Source organism: Bufo bufo, chromosome 1 (assembly GCF_905171765.1).
Source record: "Bufo bufo chromosome 1, aBufBuf1.1, whole genome shotgun sequence".
Taxonomy (NCBI): domain Eukaryota; kingdom Metazoa; phylum Chordata; class Amphibia; order Anura; family Bufonidae; genus Bufo; species Bufo bufo.
This window is the reverse complement of record NC_053389.1, coordinates 667,501,390-667,525,955: the sequence shown is the minus strand read 5'-3', so window position 1 is coordinate 667,525,955 and position 24,566 is coordinate 667,501,390. Positions and strand designations below refer to the sequence as shown.

Here is a 24,566-nt window from a genome sequence, read left to right as displayed (position 1 = left end):
TTTAGTATTTCACGATTGATAAATATCTGTCTGTATTTCTTAGCATTGAGGAAATACACCCCTAAGCAAGGAACGTCCACCAATGCTGGGGCCGGCAGATACTTATTATAGAAACATAGAATGTGTCGGCAGATAAGAACCATTTGGCCCATCTAGTCTGCCCAATATACTGAATACTATGAATAGCCCTTGGCCCTATCTTATATGAAGGATGGCTACCACTTCTGCAGGAAGGTTATTCCATGCATCCACTACTCCCTCAGTAAAGTAATACTTTCTGATATTACTTTTAAACCTTTGCCCCTCTAATTTAAAACAATGTCCTCTTGTAGCAGTTTTTCTTCTTTTAAATATTCTCTCCTCTTTTACCTTGTTGATTCCCTTTATGTATTTAAAAGTTTCTATCATATCCCCTCTGTCTTGTCTTTCTTCCAAGCTATACATGTTAAGGTCCTTTAATCTTTCCTGGTAAGTTTTATCCTGCAATCCATGTACTAGTTTAGTAGCTCTTCTCTGAACTCTCTCCAAAGTATTAATATCCTTCTGGAGATATGGTCTCCAGTACTGAGCACAATACTCCAAATGATGTCTCACTAGTGCTCTGTAGAGCGGCATGAGCACCTCCCTCTTTCTACTGGTAATGCCTCTCCCTATACACCCAAGCATTCTGCTAGCATTTCCTGCTGCTCTATGACATTGTCTGCCTACCTTTAAGTCTTCTGAAATAATGACCCCTAAATCCCTTTCCTCAGATACTGAGGTTAGGACTGTATTACTGATTTTATATTCTGCTCTTAGGTTTTTACGCCCCAGGTGCCTTATCTTGCACTTATCAACATAAAATTTTAGTTGCCAGATTTTTGACCATTCCTCTAGATTTCCTAAATCCTTTTCCATTTGGTGTATCCTTCCAGGAACATCAACCTTGTTACAAATCTTTGTGTCATCAGCAAAAAGACATACGTTACCATCGAGGCCTTCTACAATTTCGCTGATAAAGATAATAAACCATATGGGTCCCAGAACAGATCCCTGAGGTACCCCACTGGTAACAAGACCATGGTCTGAATATACTCCATTGACTACAACCCTCTGTTGTTTGTCCCTCAGCCACTGTCTAATCCATTCAACAATATGGGAGTCCAAGCACAAAGACTGCAATTTATTGATAAGCCGTCTATGTGGGACAGTATCAAAAGCCTTAGTAAAGTCTAGATAAGCGATGTCTACTGCACCTCCGCCATCTATTATTTTAGTCACCCAATCAAAAAAATCTATAAGATTAGTTTGACATGATCTCCCTGAAGTAAACCCATGCTGTTTTTCATCTATCAATCCATGGGATTTTAGATGTTCCACAATCCTCTCCTTAAGTATGGTTTCCATTAATTTCCCCACTATTGATGTCAGGCTTACTGGCCTATAGTTGCCCGATTCCTCCCTACTACCTTTCTTGTGAATGGGCACAATATTTGCTAATTTCCAATCTTCTGGGACAACTCCTGTTACCAGTGATTGGTTAAATAAATCTGTTAATGGTTTTGCTAGTTCACCGCTAAGCTCTTTTAATAGCTTTGGGTGTATCCCATCAGGCCCCTGTGACTTATTTGTATTCATTTTAGACAGCTGACTTAGAACCTCTTCCTCTGTAAAGACACATGCATCAAAAGATTCATTAGTCTTCCTTCCTAACTGAGGTCCTTTTCCTTCATTTTCCTTTGTAAAAACTGAACAGAAATATTAATTGAGGCAGTCAGCAAGTTCTTTATCTTCTTCCATATACCTTCCTTTTTTTGTTTTTAATTTGTTAATTCCTTGTTTTAGTTTCCTTTTTTCATTTATGTATCTAAAGAATGTCTTATCACCTTTTTTTACTGACTGAGCTATTTTCTCTTCTGCTTGTACTTTAGAAGCTCTTATAACTTGTTTGGCCTCTCTCTGCTTAATGTTATAAATTTGCCTATCATTCTCGTTTTTTTTTTTTATAATTACTAAATGCTATCTTTTTGTTTTTAATTATTTTGCCCACTTCTGTTGAGTACCACAGTGGTCTCTTCTTTTTTTTGCTTTTACTGACAAGCCTAATGCAATTATCTGTTGCCTTCAATAGTGCCACTTTTAAGTAGTCCCATTTCTCCTGGACTCCATTGAAACTGTTCCAATCTGATAGGGACTCGTATACCACTAATCTAATTTTAGAAAAGTCAGTTTTTCTAAAATCTAAAACTTTTGTTTTTGTGTGGTGTGACTCAGTCACTGTACTTATAGTAAACCACACTGACTGGTGATTACTAGATCCCAAGCTTCCCCCTACAGTAACATCAGATACCAAATTCCCATTTGTGAATACTAAATCTAAAATGGCCTCCTTCCGGGTTGGCTCCTTAACTACTTGCTGTAGAGATAATCCCAGTAGGGAATTTAGAATATCTGTACTCCTGGCAGAACTAGCTATTTTGGTTTTCCAGTTTACATCAAGAAGATTAAAGTCTCCCATAATGATAACTTCCACTTTCAATGTCATGTTTAGCTATTTCCTCAACTAGTAGATCCTCTAATTCTTTGACTTGGCTAGGTGGTCTATATATCACACCTACACGAGTTACCTTATGATTATCAAGCTGCAAGGTAACTCAAACTGACTCTTAATTGGTCTCGCTAACTTGTATTAAATTAGATTTTATGCTATTTTTCACATACAGGGCCACCCCTCCCCCTTTCTTGCCTTCTCTGTCTTTCCTATATAGAGAGAACCCTGGTATTGTTATTTCCTAGTCATAACTCCCATAGAACCATATCTCAGTAACAGCCACTAAATCTATATTCTCAGATGCCATTATAGACTCAAGTTCATTAATCTTATTCCCTAAACTGTGAGCATTTGTAGACAAGACTCTGAGCTTGTCATTTCTTAACCTATGTGCTACTGGCATCTTCTGGCATTGTTCCGGGGGGCAGTCGGACTGCTGGATTATCACCCTTTTGCCCCCCTTTCCTAGTTTAGATGCTCCTTAGCAAATACTTTGAACTGTTCACTGAGGACATTCGTTCCCTTGAACGAAAGATGCAAACCATCTTTCTTGTACAGTTCTTTTCCATTCCAACGAGAGCTAACATCAGACACCATTCACCAAGCCATACATTGAATTCCTTAATGCGCATCTTCCTGTCATGCTGAAGGTTATGCACAGGCAAAACTGCAGAGAATGAAAGAGTTGATGCAGCCTCCCGTATATCATTACCAAGTGTGGGACAAGCTTCCTTCACCTTTGAAACCTCATTGCAAGCCACTCATTGTACCTCTTTCCAGCCCTTCGGCCAACAAACTGCTTTCCGTTACAGCCAAATATTTCTGATTTTGACTCATCAGCCCAGAACACATGCTGCCATTTTCTGCACCCAGTTCCTATTTTTTATTTTTTTTGCATAGCTGAGTTGCTTGGCCTTGTTTCCACGTTCTTATATGAAGACCACGTCTGACCAGACTTCTCTGAACAGTATATTAGTGTACTTGGGTCTCATTAGTTTCTGCCAGTTCTGAGCTGATGGCATTGGACATTTTCCAATTTTGAAGAAAAGTAAGCATGATGTGTTTTTCATCTGCTGCACTGTTTTCTTGGCTGACCATTGCATCTATGGTCCTCAACATTGTCTGTTTCTTTATGCTTCTTCAAAAGAACTTGATACAGGAAGATACTTATCCATCATGCAATATTATCAGGGAGGTGTCTGATTGGCTCCAAATTTATTCTGCAGCAGGGCAACATCCACAAAAATACAGCCAATGTCATTAAGAACGATCTTCGACCTGGATGAGAGGATTGATGGTAGCAAAGGTCATACTGGTCAGGTGTTGGGGCGCTGCTGCCCCGCCCTCGTCAAGGGAGTGGGCTTTATACTTTCAGCAAATTAAAATATATGAAGAGATTGAAAGGAATCGGAGAGATGCACGCAGAGCCACGTAGAAATAACCTATTTGTGTTTCGCGCCTTTTTTTGACTGAACTGAGGGGAACGACAGCCATTGGGGGGGGGTCGTTATGGGAATGCTTATGTTTTTCTATGCTATGTACACGGTCGTGATATATATATATATATATATATATATATATTATACACTAAAGTGATTATTAATTGGCTATGTATTAATTCTATGTTTCTTTTGTAAAATAAAAAAAAGAAATAAAAAAAAAGAACGATCTTCGACATAAAGAAGAACAAGGAGTTCTGGAAGTGATGATAAGCCCCCACAGAGCTCTGACCTCCACATCATTGACTCTGTCTTTACATGAAAAGATAAAAGGATTTGAGCAAGCCCACATCCACAGGAGATCTGTGGTTAATTCTCCAAGACCTTTGACACAACCTCCCTGCTGAGTTCCTTCAAAAACTGTGTGCAAGTGTACCTAGAAGAACTGATGCTGTTTTGAAGGCAAAGGAGGGTCACACAAAATATTGATTTAATTTAGGCCCCTTGTGTCACAACCAGACAGCTGAGAAGCTCTGACAGGAGCTGTCCAGAACCTCCTCCTTGAGTTTCTTTGTTTTGATTTCAGTTCCTCATCTCGTTAGCCTATCTCAGCTGTCATGCAGTTGGACTGATTGCTTCCCTTTAAGTTCCTCCCCATGATGCATTAGGTTGCGGCTTATACAACTTCCTGGAGTGTGTGTGCATGCCTTTCCTAGTTCCCAGTCGTCTGCAAGATAAGTACTGTTTATGTATTTGTGATTTTCTGTTTGCTGGATCCAGGTGACCCTGGCTCCCTCCGTGTCTGTGTAGGGGGTCGGTGGTCTTGTCCCCTCACTATTGTAGGGTCTTCAGCTGTAAGATAGTCGAGGTACGTGGATATGCGCCCATCCACCTTTGGGGTGTTCGCATAGGCTGAGCAGTCAGGGAGAGTGGCAGGTCTCATGCAGGGGTCTCCCTTTTTGTTCCTTAGTTGTGGATCCAGTGACTCATAGATTATATTGTATTGTCTTGTTTCCCTGTACACCATCCGTGACATTATAAGCCGCCAAAACCGTCTCAAGCATGGATCCGGTTTCACTTTTGGCTGAACGCTTCCAGGGTCTTTCATTGGAGGTAGCTGATCTCCGTAAGACTTTTTCTCAGTTTCAAGTGACCGGTTCAGCTTGCGTTCATGGAGTTTGTTCTGAGCCTAAGATCTCGCTCCCAGATACGTTCTCCGGGGGTAGTGAGAATTTTGTGCGTTTTAGAGAGGCTTGCAAACTCCATTTTCGCCTTCTTCCCCATTCCTCTGGTGATGAGGAACGGAGGGTGGGGATCATTATATCGCTGCTCAGGGGTAACGCTCAGTCCTGGGCCTTTTCGCTGCCGGAGGGGGCACGGCCCCTCCGTTCAGTGGATGAATTCTTTTTAGCCCTGGGTCAGATATATGATGATCCGGATCGTATTGCTCTGGCTGAGTCTAGACTACGTCTGTTATGCCAGGGTAAACAATCCGCAGAGATATACTGCTCAGAATTTCGGAGATGGGCAGCTGATACTGGTTGGAATGATGCTGCACTCCGAAGTCAATTTTGCCATGGTCTTTCAGAAGGATTGAAAGATGCATTTGCCTTTCATGAGAGACCTACCTCCTTGGATTCTGCTATGTCTCAGGCCGTTCGTATTGACAGGCATCTTAGAGAGAGAGGAGAGATCTCTACTTCCTGTCATGCTCAGTCCCGGGACAGTGCAGCGGTCCCATTCTGTGCGCAGGGGTCTCAGTCGCTGTCAGCCCCTTCTGAGCAGGAGCCCATGCAGCTGGGGTTGATTGCCTCAGACAATAGAAGATTCAGCCCGCATGGGAGGGTTTGTTTTTGTTGTGGAGGTATAAATCATTTGGCAAATGTGTGTCCTTCTAGGAGATTCAGGCAGTTTTCTGAGAGTAATAAAGAAACAAAAAGGAAAAAATCTTTTAAAAATGTTCCGTCTGTTACTATTGGCAGGGTTGAGGCGGAAATTGAAGGTTTTCCGTTTTCTTGTAGTTCCCGTTTTGTCCTGCCGGCTAGGGTGGAGCAGCTGTCAATCTCATTGATCATCAATTTGCAATAACTTATGGTTTCCAGGTATGCACTTTGGGAAAGGATATTCCTGTTTTTGCTATTGATTCCGCTCCACTTTCTCAGAAATCATTAAAGGGCATAGTTCACAATATCCGTTTAATTGTGAGTGATGCTCATGTTGAGGATGTGTCATGTTTTGTCCTTAGCGGTTTGCCTACTCCTCTAGTGTTGGGGCTACCCTGGCTCACTAAACATAACCCCACCATTGATTGGCAAGCGAGGCAAATAAATGGTTGGAGTGACTTTTGCAGAGAGAATTGCCTCATGACATCTGTTTCTGAGGTTTCTACTAAGACTGTTCCACCTTTCCTCTCTGAATTTTCGGATGTCTTCTCTGAGAGTGGAGTTCAGGATTTGCCTCCGCACAGGGAGTACGATTGCCATATTAATCTCATCCCAGGCGCCAAGCTGCCTAAATCTCGTTTATACAATCTTTCCCAACCTGAGAGGGTCGCTATGCGTGCTTATATCTCTGAGAGTCTGAGAAAAGGACACATACGACCCTCGAAGTCACCTGTTGCCGCTGGTTTTTTCTTTGTTAAGAAAAAAGATGGTTCTTTAAGACCTTGTCTGGATTTCAGGGAGCTGAACAGTATCACTATTCGTGACCCTTATCCGCTTCCTCTGATTCCGGACCTGTTTAACCAGGTTGTTGGGGCTAAAGTCTTTTCCAAATTAGACCTAAGAGGGGCATACAACCTGGTCAGGGTCAGAGAAGGAGACGAATGGAAGACGGCTTTCAATACCCCTGAGGGCCATTTTGAGAATTTGGTTATGCCTTTTGGTTTGATGAATGCCCCAGCCGTTTTTCAGCATTTCGTGAACAGCATTTTTTATCATTTAATGGGAAAATTTGTATTAGTGTATTTGGATGACATTTTGCTTTTTTCTCCTGATTTCAAGACTCATAAGGAACACTTACGTCAGGTCTTGCTCATCCTGCGGGAGAATAAATTATACGCAAAACTGGAAAAATGTGGGTTTGCGGTTCCAGAAATTCAATTTCTGGGGTTTCTTCTCTCCGCTTCTGGTTTTCGCATGGACCCCGAGAAGGTCCGCGCTGTGCTTGAGTGGGAGCTTCCTGAGAATCAGAAGGCGCTGATGCGTTTTTTGGGCTTTGCCAATTATTACAGGAAATTTATTTTGAATTATTCCTCTGTTGTTAAACCACTCACTGATATGACCAGAAAGGGGGTAGATTTTTCTTCCTGGTCGGTAGAGGCGCGTAAGGCCTTTTCTAATATCAAGGAGAGTTTCGCTTCCGCTCCCATCCTGGTACAATCTGATATTTCTTTACCCTTCATAGTTGAGGTTGATGCTTCTGAGGTGGGTGTGGGTGCGGTCTTGTCTCAGGGTTCCTCTCCTGACAAATGGCGACCGTGTGCCTTTTTCTCGAAGAAACTCTCCTCCGCAGAGAGAAATTACGATGTGGGAGATAATGAGCTGTTGGCCATCAAGTTAGCTTTTGAGGAATGGCGCCATTGGCTAGAGGGAGCCAGACACCCTATTACCGTGTTTACTGACCATAAGAATCTGGCCTACTTGGAGTCAGCCAAGCGTCTAAACCCGAGACAGGCCAGATGGTCTTTGTTCTTTTCAAGGTTTAATTTTGTTGTCACGTTCCGCCCTGGGGTTAAGAATGTGAAGGCAGATGCCCTGTCACATTGTTTTCCGGGAGGTGGGAATTTTGAAGACCCGGGTCCCATTTTGGCTGAAGGTGTGGTGGTCTCTGCTCTTTTTCCTGAATTGGAGGCAGAGGTGCAGGCAGCCCAGTCGGAGGCTCCTGATCTTTGTCCTCCTGGGAGGTTGTTTGTGCCTCTCACTTTAAGACACAAGATTTTTAAGGAACACCACGATACGGTCCTTGCTGGGCACCCGGGGGTAAGAGCCACACTGGATCTCATCGCTCGGAGATTCTGGTGGCCTGCGCTTCGTAAGTCGGTTGAGGGTTTTGTGGCAGCCTGCGAGACTTGCGCTCGTGCCAAAGTCCCTCATTCACGGCCATCAGGTCCTCTCCTTCCCTTACCCATTCCTTCCCGTCCTTGAACACATCTGTCCATGGACTTCATAACGGACCTGCCTCGTTCCTCGGGGAAGACTGTGATTCTGGTGGTGGTGGACCGTTTTAGCAAAATGGTGCATTTCATCCCTTTTCCTGGTTTGCCCAATGCTAAGACGCTGGCACAGGCATTTATTGACCACATTGTCAAATTGCATGGTATCCCTTCAGACATAGTCTCTGATAGGGGCACGCAGTTTGTTTCCAGATTCTGGAAGGCTTTCTGTTCTCGCTTGGGGGTTTGGTTGTCATTCTCTTCTGCTTTCCACCCGCAGTCGAATGGCCAGACCGAGCGCGTCAATCAGAATCTGGAGACATATCTGCGCTGTTTTGTGGCGGAGAATCAGGAGGATTGGTGTTCGTTTTTGTCCCTCGCTGAGTTTGCTTTAAATAATCGTCGTCAGGAGTCCTCTGATAAGTCACCATTTTTTGGTGCATATGGGTTTCATCCGCAGTTTGTGACTTTCTCGGGAGAGGGGTCTTCTGGTTTACCTGATGAGGACAGATTCTCCTCGTCTTTGTCATCTATTTGGCAAAAGATTCAGGATAATCTAAAGAGCATGAGTGAGAGATATAAGCGTGTGGCGGATAAGAGACGTGTGCCTGGTCCGGACCTGAATGTTGGTGATCTGGTGTGGTTGTCTACCAAGAATATCAAATTGAAGGTTCCCTCCTGGAAGTTGGGTCCTAGGTTTATTGGGCCTTACAAGATCCTGTCTGTCATCAATCCTGTTGCCTACCGTCTTGATCTTCCTCAGACTTGGAAGATCCATAATGTTTTTCATAAGTCCTTATTGAAACCTTATGTTCAACCTATTGTACCCTCGCCTTTGCCTCCTCCTCCGATTATGGTTGATGGAAATCTTGAATTTCAGGTCTCTAGGATTGTGGATTCTCGTCTTGTCCGCGGTTCCCTCCAGTACCTCGTTCATTGGGAGGGTTATGGTCCTGAGGAGAGGATGTGGGTCCCAGTGACGGACATTAAGGCCACTCGTCTCATCAGGGCTTTCCATAGGTCCCATCCTGAGAAGGTGGGCTCTGAGTGTCCGGGGTCCACTCGTAGAGGGAGGGGTACTGTCACAACCAGACAGCTGAGAAGCTCTGACAGGAGCTGTCCAGAAACTCCTCCTTGAGTTTCTTTGTTTTGATTTCAGTTCCTCATCTCGTTAGCCTATCTCAGCTGTCATGCAGTTGGACTGATTGCTTCCCTTTAAGTTCCTCCCCATGATGCATTAGGTTGCGGCTTATACAACTTCCTGGAGTGTGTGTGCATGCCTTTCCTAGTTCCCAGTCGTCTGCAAGATAAGTACTGTTTATGTATTTGTGATTTTCTGTTTGCTGGATCCAGGTGACCCTGGCTCCCTCCGTGTCTGTGTAGGGGGTCGGTGGTCTTGTCCCCTCACTATTGTAGGGTCTTCAGCTGTAAGATAGTCGAGGTACGTGGATATGCGCCCATCCACCTTTGGGGTGTTCGCATAGGCTGAGCAGTCAGGGAGAGTGGCAGGTCTCATGCAGGGGTCTCCCTTTTTGTTCCTTAGTTGTGGATCCAGTGACTCATAGATTATATTGTATTGTCTTGTTTCCCTGTACACCATCCGTGACACCTTGCAGACGAGTGTGTCCGGATGCGTTGCATCTGCGATCAGAGAAAGTCGTGCAAGTAGGTATGCAATTGGAGTTCAGTTTTTATCGCGCGGGGGCAATGCATTTTTGCAAGCAAGTGATAAAAAACTGACTGTGGTACCCAGGCCCGAACCCGGACTTCTTCACTGAAGTTCGGGTTTGGGATCGGTGTTCTGTATATTTTATTATTTTCCATTATAACATGGTTATAATGGAAAATAATAGCATTCTTTAATTCAGAATGCTAAGTAAAAGGTCCATTTTGGGTTTAAAAAAATAAATAAAATGTAACTCACCTCATCCACTTGATTGCGCAGCCGGGCTCGTCTTCTTTCTTCTTCTTCCTGCAGGACCTGGCTGGAAAAGGACCTTCGGTGACATTGTCACGCTCACCACGTGGTGAGCGCGGTGACGTCAGCGCAGGTCCTGCTGAATAAAGATAGAAGGTTCTTCTATCCGAGTTTTGTTATGACGCCAGTTGCATTTCAGCAACGAGGGACGGAGTCCCCCTACGTAGATGGTGTTAGTGGTACCCAGGTGTAGGAATGCCAGAGTGGTGTAAGGTTTGCCTATAATGTCCCTTTGAGTGTGGCTGTGCACTTGTCACAGTGCTCCTACCTGGATATCCTGGAACCCCAGGCATTGTCATCCGAAGCAGTGCAAACAGGGAGAATAGTTGAGGGATTTGTAGAAATGATTGAATCTAGACTTTGTATATAAGTGTACAGCTTTACTTGAATAAACTTGCATTAGGGAAACAATCGTCCAACTTTATCTTGGTCACCAGCAAGATTAGGCATAAGTTTTGGCAGGCAAACACATTCGGCACTGCTACATCTGAACCTCTTTAGCTCTGCTGTGCTGTCAGATTAAATATAAACTTTTCCTTTCTGCTGAACTTTACTTTCTGTAGTCTTGCAGCTTGGGCCTCTAAGCCCAGCGGAGCTGTAGGTGTGCTGGCTTTGCACACACCCTCCCCTTGCAGGGGGTACTCTAAAACAAAACTCTAAGGGCCCTTTCACACGGGCGAGTATTCCACGCGGATGCGATGCGTGAGTTGAACGCATTGCACCCGCACTGAATACCGACCCATTCATTTCTATGGGGCTGTTCACATGAGTGGTGATTTTCACGCATCACTTGTGCGTTGCGTGAAAATCGCAGAATGCACTATATTCTGCATTTTTCACGCAACGCAGGCCCCATAGAAGTGAATGGGGTTGCGTGAAAATCGCAAGCATCCGCAAGCAAGTGCGGATGCGGTGCGATTTTCACGCACGGTTGCTAGGAGACGATCGGGATGGAGACCCGATCATTATTATTTTCCCTTATAACATGGTTATAAGGGAAAATAATAGCATTCTGAATACAGAATGCATAGTAAAATAGCGCTGGAGGGGTTAAAAAAATAAAATAAAATAAATGTAACTCACCTTAATCCACTTGATCGCGAAGCCCGGCTTCTCGTCTGTCTCCTTTGTTGAACAGGACCTGTGGTGAGCATTAATTACAGGAACAGGACCTGTGATGATGTCACTCCGGTCATCACATGATCCATCACATGATCTTTTACCATGGTGATGGATCATGTGATGGATCATGTGATGACCGGAGTGACGTCATCACAGGTCCTTTTCCTGTAATTAATGCTCACCACAGGTCCTGTTCAACAAAGGAGACAGACAAGAAGCCGGGCTTCGCGATCAAGTGGACTAAGGTGAGTTCAATTTTATTTTATTTTTTTTAACCCCTCCAGCGCTATTTTACTATGCATTCTGTATTCAGAATGCTATTATTTTCCCTTATAACCATGTTATAAGGGAAAATAATACAATCTACAGAACACCGATCCCAAGACCGAACTTCTGTGGAGAAGTTCGGGTTTGGGTACCAAACATGCGTGATTTTTCTCACGCGAGTGCAAAACGCATTACAATGTTTTGCACTCGCGCGGAAAAATTGCGGGTGTTCCCGTAACGCACCCGCACCTTTTCCCGCAACGCCCGTGTGAAAGAGGCCTAACTATCTGAACTCCTCCCTCTCTAGAGGGGGTTGCTAGAATGGAAGAAGCTAGAATTTAATATGACCTCACAGCACATGTCGATGTTTTACTAAATTAGTGAACTAACTGATGGTCCATCCGGACCCATATACGTCTTTTGTCATGTGCTGTTGCTTTAAAACATTACCTTTATTTATTATTCCTTTTAAAGGAAACCTGTCATGTGGATATTTGATTATAATCTAACTAATTATATACAATCATTAACTACTAAAAAGTGCCTTAGATGTATTCACTTACTGGTGTGACAGATGGTTACCTCATAATATACACACAAAGATGCCACATGCTAATGAGCTGATTTGAGTCCAGTGTGATGTCAGTGAGTCCAGCGTTTTTTTTAATTCAGAGCTATAGCCACTCCCCTGCCCACCTGCTGCTGATTCATATGGAAAATAACTGTCAATCAGCAGCAGGTAGGCGGGGAGAGTCAGGAGCTCATGAATATTCAAGACTCATCATTATGAGCTGGAGCTTTTCGATACAAGATGTTGGCAGATTGACTGGGTCAATTAAAGAAAGTGACCCAGCATTTTGCTAAGAGAATCAGTCACTTATTTATGTTGCCCTTAGTTAGGACACCATAAAACTGGTGAAAGGTTTCCTTTAAGAACACTTATATATCAGTTCTAAACGACAAGACAAATTAAAACTATCAGTGGGATGGATCGCTCCCTCTTTTCTCTATATCTCAGTGTTATTGCCTGTCTTGCGGCCAGCAGCTGTTTAAATCTTTGTACCTCAACTAACTGTAATTTACTCCTATTGCGGAGCTCCCTCTCTCATACCTGCACGATCCCCTGAAGACGCTGGGTGACCAGTGAAACATGTTGGGATGCAGGGTGTATGAGTGTGTGTGTTTTTAGGCTCAGTGGCAGAGAGGGAGCTCCCCAATAGGAGTAAATTACAGTTAGTTGAGGTACAAAGATTTAAACAGCTGCTAGCCGCAAGCAGGCTGAAGTTGGTATCGACACTATATAAAAGCTGTGAGGCAACAGCAATGACACTGAGATAGAGAAAAGAGGGAGCGATCCATGCCACTGATAGTTTTAATTTGTCTTGTCGTTTAGCACTGATATATAAGTGTTCTTAAAAGGAATAATAAATAAAGGTAATGTTTTAAAGCAACAACACATGACAAAAGACATATATGGGTCCAGATGGACCATCAGTTAGTTCACTAAAGAATGGAAGAAGGGCTTCATTCTAGCTAACACAGCTCTGCCATAGGTGCCGCCATCTGCTGGTGAACCAGGTACATTACATTTAAACGGTTACAAAATCTGAAATACAGATTCACAATATGCAGGACCTGCCAATAAATACACATGATGACAATATATTAACCATAGCAGATAGTAGAGAGGCACAAAAGATGGTAATGCCACTCTGGGGCGTTACACATGCGAAATGTGCGGCCATGTTAATCTGCCAGCAAAAGTAGCATCTAGAGCTGTAATGACTCTCCCTCACAAATGCAAATTCATGCAGATGAAGCATTTAATTTATCCATAATATCTATCTATCTATCTATCTATCTATCTCATATCGATCTATCTTATATCTATCTATCTATCGATCTCTCTCTCATATCTACGGTATCTATCTATCTATCTATCTAAACACACACACACACACAAAGAAGTCTCAACCTTTACCTTAGCTTCAATTTAGTTAAAGGAGTTGGGCATTTTCTATGTTTTCTAGATTTTATAAAGTATGCCCCCTTGTTTCCCAAGTCTTTTTTGTTGATGGAGGGTCATGTGACCAGGCAAATCACCTCCATAGGATATCTCCTCCATTCAAATACATTGCACCTACCATGTGCACTTGCACTGGTGGGAGTTTAGTGCAGGTGTGGTGTGTCTGAATGTAGGAGGCTGAGTCACATGAGCATCAACCAATCATATTATGGATGGACAAGGCGGCATGGCTAATGAAATATAGCAAACAGCACAGGATATCAACAAAGGCTATATTATTAAGTGCTCATCTTCCATACACACAGTCATAAGTAGCCAAAAAGTGTCCAACGCCTTTAAGAACTGCAATTTGTCATTAAATCCTTGATAGATGGCAATTCAAAACACAACCACTCAGTGGCCAGACACACATAGGATGGACATCTTATGACACAATATCATTTTTTTATTTTTTTATGAGCTGGTTATTTTGTGCCAGACATCTAGGGATATGTTTGGCCAAGAGGAAAGCTAATGAAGGACAAGTCTGTATTTGGCTTTATAAAACTCAGATTCAAAAATGTAATACACATATAATAATATTGCTTATATGTAAAATGTAGTTAAAGAGTGTTGGGCATTTTTTTGTTACATTTGTTGTAGATCTTTAATTACAAATCATTAGATATATTATGCCCAATGTAAACGTATTAGGGGAAGTTCATTCTTGGCAGATTTGTTGCACAAATTTCTAAGGGTACTTTCACACTAGCGTTTTTGTTTTCTGGTATTGAGTTCCGTCACAGGAGCTCAATACCGGAAAAAAACTGATCAGTTTTATCCTAATATATTCTGAATGGAGAGCATTCCGTTCAGGATGCATCAGTTCAGTCCCTCTTACGTTTTTTTGGACTGAGAAAATACCGCAGCATGCTGCAGTTTTCTCTCTGGCCAAAAATACGGAACACTTGCTGGAATGCCGGCATTAATTTACATTGAAGTGTATTAGTGCCGGATCTGGCATTGTGTTCCGGCAAAACGGATCCGCAGACCTTTATGCGCAGACCTTTAAAAATGCAAAAAAAATTAATACCGGATCTGTTTTTCCAGATGACACCAGAGAGACGGATCCGGTATTTCAATGTATTAGTCAGACGGATCCTCATCCGGATCCGTCTGACAAATGCCATCCATTTGCGTCCGGATTGCCAGTGACGGAACTGCCTGCCGGAATCCTCTGCCGCAAGTGTGAAAGGCTGAAAAATCTATTCCATTGCATTCAAAAAAGAAAGTGAACCCATTGAAAGTACCTGAATTTCTGCACTGATTACTAATAAAATGTGATCTAAATGTTATCAAAGTCACAATTATAGACAAACACAATCATACTAAACTAATACCACGATAATAGAAGTATCCAGCCCACCCTTGTTTTGTGATGATGTAAATGTTCCACCTCGGGTGCACGGAAGTGAAGGTAAGGCCTTGGTAGTAGCAATAGAGAAGAATTTTCCAGCACCACTGCTTTCTTGAGCGAAATTTTCTTTATTTTCAGTGACAAGAAGACAGCAATAAAACTTATTCACCGGTCCTGTTGGCAATCTACGCATTTCGAACACCTGTTTGAAACGCGTAGATTGCCAACAGGACCTGGGAATAAGTTTTATTGCTGTCTTCTTGTCACTGAAAATAAAGAAAATTTCGCTCAAGAAAGCAGTGGTGCTGGAAAAGTCTTCTCTATTGTAAACCAATACCACGTCATTAAATTCAGGGGTTCACTTACTTTTTCTCCCTGCACTGTGAACAGTACAACTGTTTGTGATATTAGTTTAGTTAGATTGTGTTTGTCTATAATTTTGTCCTAGATAACAATCAGACATTTCATTAGTAATCAGTGCAGAAATCCAGGTCTCAAGGGTTCATGTACTTTTTTTTTGCAACTGTACATCTCACTGCATTCTGCAAGCCCTATTCAGATCAAAGGAAAAGTCACTGAAATGTCTGCAACAAATCTGCCACTTGTTCTTGGTGAATATAGTCTAGTGTCTATAGACTGCTGTTGGCACATGGGCACAGAATGAGTGACACATCTTCTTCCCAAACTTCAGGAAGAAATACACAAAAACATGTGCAAACTGGAAGAGCAGATGACACAGATGGAGAATTTTGCAGGACACCTGGAGGAGATGTATACCACTATAGAGGTGAGGGAGCTTTGTTCTGTGAAATCCTTTCTAGACCACTTGCTCGGCAGCACAGACAGAAATAAATGCCTGCTCTTTTCTATCCAGGAGAATTCCGGGAGGCAGGAGCAGAATCTGGAGTTACATTACACAGAAGTGATGGATACTATTGCATCTAAGATTGAAGAAAAAATGCAAGCTCTTGGAGAAGAGAAGAGACTTAAACTGGAGACCTTATTTGAGCAATTAGTTGACTGTGGGAAAAGTCTTGACACTTCTAAAGATTTAATGGAGACTATACAGCAGTTATTCAAACAGAACGACAAAGTGGAATTTGTGAAGGTAAGATCCTTTATAGATTTCTGTTATTGTAATTATTATTATTTATTATTAAAGCGCCATTCATACCATAGCGCTGTACATATGATAAGGGGTATACATACATAATACAGACAATTGCACTAAGCAGGAACAAGACGAGTTACAAACTGATACAGAAGGAGAGAGGGTCCTGCCCGTGAGGGCTTACAATCTACATGGTATGGGAGAAGCACACAGTAGGTGCGGGTGAAGCTGGTCATGGCGGTATAGAGGCAGCAGGGTCACTGGTTGTAGGCTTTCGCATATTTCACTTTTTGCCTTTGCTTCGTGGAGAGTCAGTTTCCCAGAGTCTGCACAACTGAAGCTGCTTTTCGCACCAAGACTTGTTGTCCACTTTGTAAGGATAAAATACATTGACAGATCCAGGGCTTTTTTTCTCAGAGAAAAGGTGGTGGAACTCACCCCCCTGGCCACGCCCCTACCCACCCCTAGGACCGCCCCCTAAAACCGCCCCTTTAGAGAACAGGGATGCAAGTAAAATTGCCAGTGACGGTCGTGACAGCCAGGCTGCCAGTGCCCGCGGCAGTGGCGACTCTAGGAACAATATATAGGGGGGGGGCACAAAGATACCACAGTCAAAAATGGGGGGGGCAAAAACAAAATAAGTATATATAAATAAGATTACAAAATACGAGAGAATTGCGGTATGCAGGGATACATTTATAATAAAACAATTTATTTACAAAAGAAGCCATTCAGTCGTCTGCTGTGCCGTCCTCTGCTTGCTTCCGCGGATTCTTCCCCCTTCTTTCTGTCTCTTGTCAGTGCGCAGGCGCCCTGTTATGGTGGATCTGTGGAAGACACACTGTTATGGGGGCATCTGTGGATGACACTTATTATGCCTCTCATCAATCCCATATCAGCCCTTATGCCTCATTAGCCCCCATTATAAGCAATTATGCCTCATTAGCCCACATTATGCCTCTTATTAGCCCCATTATAAGCCATTATGCCTCATTAGCCAACATTATGCCTCTTATTAGCCCCCTTTATGTCTCTAATTAGCCCCCATTATGCCTCATTAGCCCCCATATGCCTCATTAGCCCCATATGCCTCATTAGCCCCATATGCCTCTAAGAGTCTAATTAGCCCCCATTGTGTCTCTAATTAGCCCCCATGATGCCTCTCATTAGCCCCCATTATGCATCATTAGCCCCCATATGCCTCCAATTAGCCCCATAGCCCCCATATGCCTCCAGTTAGCCCCCATATGCCTCCAATTAGCCCCCATATGCCTCCAATTAGCCCCCATAGCCCCCATATGCCTCCAATTAGCCCCCATATGCCTCCAATTAGCCCCCATATGCCTCCAATTAGCCCCCATAGCCCCCATATGCCTCCATTTAGCCCCCATATGCCTCCAATTAGCCCCCATAAGACTCTAATTAGCCCCCATATGCCTCTCATCATTAGCCTCCATATGCCTCCAATTAGCCCCCATTATGCCCCCAGCAGCCACATTTTTTATAAAATAAAAAAACACTTACCTCTCCTGCTCCTGGACGGACGCCGCCTGCAATTTTCTTTCTCCTCAGTCGACTGTGCTCTGAACTGGCGCGCACAGCGTGAGGTCACAGAGCGCCCTCACGCTGTGCGCAGCCCTGCACAGCCGACAGCCGAGGACCAGGAAGTGGTAAGTACTGAGCGTTCACCACTTCCTGGTCCTTCGGTACACTAATGAGCGCTTCCATAATGGCGAGTCAGCGAAAATAGGTGGCGGAACGCCGTTCCGGCGTGTTCCGCCAGAAAAAAAGCCCTGGACAGATCAGTGTCAGTAATGGAGAGCTAAAGTTACATGCAGCAATCACCTCTCCTGGGCAGAGCAATCACTGACGAGGGCTTGCTCATTCATAATGTGATGGGTGGCACCTTTACACAGGCTAGTTAATGGGAGCCTGCACTAGGAGACTGCTAATGGGAGACTGCTAGTTAATGGGAGCCTTCCAGATAATTGGCCCGTGTAAAGGAACCTTTAGGGCTCATGCACACGACAGTATTTTGCGTTCAGTATACTGGTCGTTTTTTGAGTTCAGTATGCGGTACATATACTGAACCATTCATTTCAATGGTTCAGCAAAAAAAAAACTGAAGTGTCTCCGTGTGCATTCCGTTTCCGTATTTCCGTACCGTGAAAGGATAGAACATGTCCTATTCTTGTCCGCAAATCACGGTGCTTGGCTCCATTCAAGTCAAAGGGTCTGCAAAAAAAACGGAACACATACGGAAATGCATCCGTATGTCTTCCGTGTCCGTTCCGTTTTTGCGGAACCATCTATTGAAAATGTTATGCCCAGCCCAATTCTTTCTATGTAATTACTGTAAAATCTATATAGCATATGGAAAAACGGAAAGGAAACGGAAACAAAAAACTGAACAATGGATCCGTAATAAACGGACCGCAAAACACTGAAAAAGCCATACGGTAGTGTGCATGAGCCCTTAGGCTACATGCACACGGCAGGGTAGTTCATGCAGATTTTCAGTGAGCATTTTCGTGCTGCTTTTGCTGCATTTACACACCAAGGTCTTACTTGCGAATTTTGTAGCGTATTTTGACTTTGATTTTCCACATATCTCATACATTGCAAGGAATTAAATATACACTGAAAATCTGCACAAACAGTTGACATGCTGCGGATTTCAAAATTTCTGCACAGTGTACCTGTGAAAATCTCATCTACTTAGGGTACTTTCACACTAGCGTTTTTCTTTTCCGGCACTGAGTTCCGTCCTAGGGGCTCAATGCCTGACTGATCAGTTATATCCCCATGCATTCTGAATGGAGAGTAATCCGTTCAGGATGCATCAGGATGTCTTCAGTTCAGTCATTTTGACTGATCAGGCAAAAGAGAAAACCGTAGCATGTTACAGTTTTATCTCCGGCGAAAAAAACTGAAGACTTGCCTGAATGCCGGATCCGGCATTTTTTTCCATAGGAATGTATTAGTGCATTCAAAATACCGGAATGCCAGATCTGTCCTTCCATGCGCAGACCGAAAAAAAGGTGAAAAAAATAAATTCCGGATCCGTTTTGCCGGGTGACACAGAGTGCAGGTACTCTAAGGCTACTTTCACACTGGCATTTTGGCTTTCCGTTTGTGAGATCCGTTCAGGGCTCTCACAAGCGGTCCAAAACGGATCAGTTTTGCCCTAATGCATTCTGAATGGAAAAGGATCTGCTCAGAATGCATCAGTTTGGCTCTGATCAGTCTCCATTCCGCTCTGGAGGAAACTGAGCCAAACGGATCCGTCCTGACACACAATGTAAGTCAATGGGGACGGATCCGTTTTTTCTGACACAATCTGGCACAATAGAAAACGGATCCGTCTCCCATTGACTTTCAATGGAGTTCATGACGGATCCGTCTTGGCTATGTTACAGATTATACAAACGGATCCGTTCATGACGGATGCATGCAGTTGTATTATTGTAACTGATCCGTTTTTGCAGATCCATGACGGATCCGCCCAAAACTCGAGTGTGAAAGTAGCTTTAGTCAGTATTGAAATCTGGTGAGTTGCAAAGGGTGTCAAAACTGCATCATTACTAGAGATGAGCGAATTTAATATTTTGAAACTCGTTCACGCTTCGTTTACTGGTAAAAGGTGAATTGCGTTACGGATTCCGTTACCACGGACCATAACGCAATTCTATGACGGAATGCATAACGGAATTCCTTTAGAGGCATTCCGTTATTCTTTCCGTCATAATAGAAGTCTATGGCCTGCAAAACGGATCCGTCCCGTTTCTGTTAAGCAGGGGAGTCCGTTATGCAGGCCATAGACTTTTATTATGACGGAATGAATAACGGAATGCCTCTAAAGACATTCTGTTATGCATTCCGTCATAAAATTGCGTTATGGTCCGTGGTAACGGAATCCATAACGCAATTCACCTTCTACCAGTAAACGAAGCGTGAACGAATTTCATAACCTGAAATTCGCTCATCTCTAATCATTACCACTGTTTAGGCGACATCTGAAACCCTAGTGGAAAAAAAACAACTTTCAACTTTTCACAAGTAAAGTTTGTGTCTAGAAATGAAATGTATGATCATTTACAAATGGCTGTCTACCAACTGACCAATGCAGGTCATGCTCAGCCTCTTCCCTAGATTTTTATCATTAGTGTATACTTACATATGGAAATAGACTACGGTGCCCATTTCTGCAAACCCTATTATAGTTTTCCATATATACAGTATAAAAATATTATGAAATTACAGTACAATAAAAATAAAATTACTAACAACAAGTCCCATGTTATTCTTATTGCCACTACATGGAACATAGACAGGTATTTGTACTGTGACCAATACATTTATGGAACTAGGTGCCATTAGAAGAAGTGATAGGTATTCAATTCATTAAAAACACTGTAGATAGAGGAACATGATCCATTCATTCACATTCATTGCTGTGTTGAGATTCTACAAGAATTGGCAACTACCCATCCCCCCCATCCTTGTTTTTTTTTTCTTTCTCTAAAAATCCAGGCTCTCAATCTGTGGTATGTGAGGGTTACACTATGTCTCTGGGAGCATGGGAGAACTTAGTGGGGAGTTTTAGTACCCAGAAACCCCTTCTGAGTAGGGAAAAACATTTTCTCAAAGAAAATTTGTCATTTGTCATTTTTTTTTTTTTTGCTGCTGTAAGGGAAGCACAAAGTAGCAACAGATCCCCTTAGCAAAATGCGGGAGTTCCAATACTGCCATGAGAGACGGTAAGGCCTCTTTCACACGGGCGAGAATTCCGTGCAGGTGCAATGTGTGAGGTGAGCGCTTTCCACCTGCACTGAATCCGGACCATGGACCATGTGATGAGTGCAGTGACGTCACCACAGGTCCTTTTCCTCCCAGGTCCTCAAAGAAGAAGAAAGAAGACGAGCCGGGCTGCGCAAATAAGTGGATTAAGGTGAGTTTAATTTTTATTTAATTTTTTAACCCCTCCATCCCTAATTTACTTAGCATTCTGTATTAAGAGTGCTATTATTTTCCCTTTATAACCATGTTATAAGGGAAAATAATAAAATCTACACAACACCTAACCCAAACCCGAACTTCTGTGAAGAAGTCCGGGTTCGGGTCTAGGTACCAAACATGACGATTTTTCTAACACGAGGGCAAAACGCATTAAAACGCTTTGCACTTGCGTGGAAAAATTGGGCATTTTCCCGCAACGCACCCGCATCTTTTCCCGCAACGCACCCGCAATGCCCGTGTGAAAGGAGCCTATAGTCCGGATCTTCATGAGCTTCTGGTTCTCTCCGCCCCTGTACAGCTGGTTGCAGTAGGGTTAATGTGTAAATCAGTGGCAGGAGGCAGGGAGAGCAATGAGCTCATGATTATCAGGACTCAGCTTGCTCTGTATAAGGCCTCATGCACACGACCGTATTTTTTTGCGGTCCGCAAAACGGGGTTCCGTTTTCCCGTGATCCATGACCGTTTTTTCGTCCGTGGGTCTTCCTTGATTTTTGGAGGATCCACGGACATGAAAAAAAAGTCGTTTTGGTGTCCGCCTGGCCGTGCGGAGCCAAACGGATCTGTCCTGAATTACAATGCAAGTCAATGGGGACGGATCCGTTTGACGTTGACACAATATGGTGCCATTTCAAATGGATCCGTCCCCATTGACTTTCAATGTAAAGTCTGGAGTCCCTTTTATACCATCGGATCGGAGTTTTCTCCAATCCGATGGTATATTTTAACTTGAAGCGTCCCCATCACCATGGGAACGCCTCTATGTTAGAATATACTGTCGGATATGAGTTAGATCGTGAAACCTCATTTCCGACAGTATATTCTAACACAGAGGCGTTCCCATGGTGATGGGGACGCTTCTAGTTAGAATATACTACAAACTGTGTACATGACTGCCCCCTGCTCCCTGGCAGCATCCGATCTCTTACAGGGGGCCGTGATCAGCACAATTAACCCCTCAGGTGCCGCACCTGAAGGGGTTAATTGTACTATCATATCCCCCTGTAAGAGATCAGGGCTGCCAGGCAGCAGGGGGCAGACCCCCCCCCCCCTCCCCAGTTTGAATTTCATTGGTGGCCAGTGCGGCCCCCCCCCCTTCCATTGTAATAATTCGTTGGTGGCACAGTGTGCCCCCCCCCCTTCCTCCCTCTATTGTAATAATTCGTTGGTGGCACAGTGTGCCCCCCCCCCGCCCCCCCCTTCCTCCCTCTATTGTAATAATTCGTTGGTGGCACAGTGTGCGCCCCCCCCTTCCTCCCTCTATTGTAATAATTCGTTGGTGGCACAGTGTGCGCCCCCCATTGGCCCCCCCTCCCTCTATAGCATTAACAATATTAGTGGCCAGTGTGCGGCCTCCCATCCCCCCCCCGATCATTGGTGGCGGCGGGTTACTAGCAATAGTACAATAGTAAAAGATTCATACTTACCTGGGAGCTGCGATGTTCGTGTCCGGCCGGGAGCTCCTCCTACTGGTAAGTGACGGTTCGTTTAGCAATGCGCCGCACAGACCTGTCACTTACCAGTAGGTGGAGCTCCCGGCCGGACACGAACATCGCAGCAGCAGGTAAGTATGAATCTTCTACTATTGTACTATTGCTAAGTAACCATGGCAACCAGGACTGTAGTAGCGTCCTGGTTGCCATGGTTACCGATCGGAGCCCCAGCGATTAAACTGGGACTCCGATCGGAACTCCGCTGCCACCAATGATGGGGGGGGGGGGAAGATGGGAGGCCGCACACTGGCCACCAATGTTGTTAATGCTATAGAGGGAGGGGGGGCCGATGGGGGGCGCACACTGTGCCACCAACGAATTATTACAATAGAGGGAGGGAGGGGGGGGGCGCACACTGTGCCACCAACGAATTATTACAATAGAGGGAGGGGGGGGCCGCACTAGCCACCAACCTATTATTACAATAGAGGGGGGGGGGGCCGCACTGGCCACCAATGATATTCAAACTGGGGAGGGGGGGAGGGTCTGCCCCCTGCTGCCTGGCAGCCCTGATCTCTTACAGGGAGCCGTGATCAGCACAATTAACCCCTTCAGGTGCCGCACCTGAAGGGGTTAATTGTGCTGATCACGGCCCCCTGTAAGAGATCGGGTGCTGCCAGGCAGCAGGGGGCAGTCTTGTACACAGTTTGTAGTGTATTCTAACTAGAAGCGTCCCCATCACCATGGGAACGCTTCTGTGTTAGAATATACTGTCGGTTCTGAGTTTTCACGAAGTGAAAACTCAGCTTTGAAAAAGCTTTTATGCAGACGGATCTTCAGATCCGTCTGTATAAAAACTAACCTACGGCCACGGATCACGGACACGGATGCCAATCTTGTGTGCATCCGTGTTCTTTCACGGACCCATTGACTTGAATGGGTCCGTGAACCGTTGGCCGTGAAAAAAAAAGGACAGGTCATATTTTTTTCACGGCCAGGAAACACGGATCACGGATGCGGCTGCAAAACGGTGCATTTTCCGATTTTTCCACGGACCCATTGAAAGTCAATGGGTCCACGAAAAAAACGGAAAACGGCACAACGGCCACGGGTGCACACAACGGTCGTGTGCATGAGGCCTAAGGCCTCCTGCACACAAACGTGTGCGCCCTGTTGCCGTATTGCGGACCGCATTTGTGGATCCGCAATACAAGGGTGCCGTTCCTTGGCCATTCCGCATCACGGATGCGGACCCATTCATTTCAATGGGTTTTCATTTCAATGGGTCCGCAAATCCGGAGATGTGGAATGGTGCCGAATAGAAGCACGGAACGGAACCCTACGGGAGCACTACGGAGTGCTTCCGTGGGGTTTCGTCCCGTACTTCAGTTCCACAAAAAGATAGAACATGTCCTATCTTTTTGCGGAACGGCTGGATAGACCCAGTGAATGGGACCGCGATCCGCTGCGGCTGCTCCACGGACGGTGTTTTTGCATTTTGCAGGCCGCAGCACGACCACGAGGCGCACACGTTCGTGTGCAGGAGGCCTAAAACAGCTTCTGAGATGGAGATTTTAGCAAAACAGCAGGGTCAGTTCAAGAAAGACACCCAGCCCGATGCTAGGTGGATCTGTCAGTAGCCAATGTGAGGTAACAGATTACCTGTAAATGTCAGTATTATAGCAGTTTTTTCTAGTCACTAGTGGTAACTATGAGTGTTATACACTAAAGCCACTCTAGATAGCTATAGTATAGGAATGCTATCATAAAAACTTTTGTAAAAATGTGTGATATAGTACACATGTAAAGTTGGCCAACACAATATATGGTAATGGAACTGGGAGGCAGGTATTTCACAGTATAGTGTTGAGCACGAATATTCGAATAGCGAATTTTTATCACGAATATCGCCACTTTGAGAATTCATGAATATTTAGAATATAGTGCTATACTGTATATTCGTTATATCGAATATTCAGCATTTTTTTCCATCTGAACACATGATTCCTCTCTGCTTCTTGCTTGTGGGCCAATGAGAAGGAAGCAATGTCAAGTTCACAAGAATACTTAGTGCACCAATCAGTAATCTGTAGTC

General features: G+C 44.1%; 1 protein-coding gene across 1 annotated transcript in view; it reads left to right on the top strand.

Moving 5' to 3' along the window:
• FSD2 (fibronectin type III and SPRY domain containing 2) overlaps window positions 1–24,566 on the top strand; it is a 131,078-nt gene that overhangs the window by 25,523 nt on the left and 80,989 nt on the right. Inside the window, exons 3-4 of the mRNA XM_040414050.1 lie at window positions 15,603–15,698; window positions 15,786–16,019. Of these exons, the coding sequence (XP_040269984.1) occupies window positions 15,603–15,698; window positions 15,786–16,019 (330 nt within the window). The remainder of the gene's footprint in view (window positions 1–15,602; window positions 15,699–15,785; window positions 16,020–24,566) is intronic.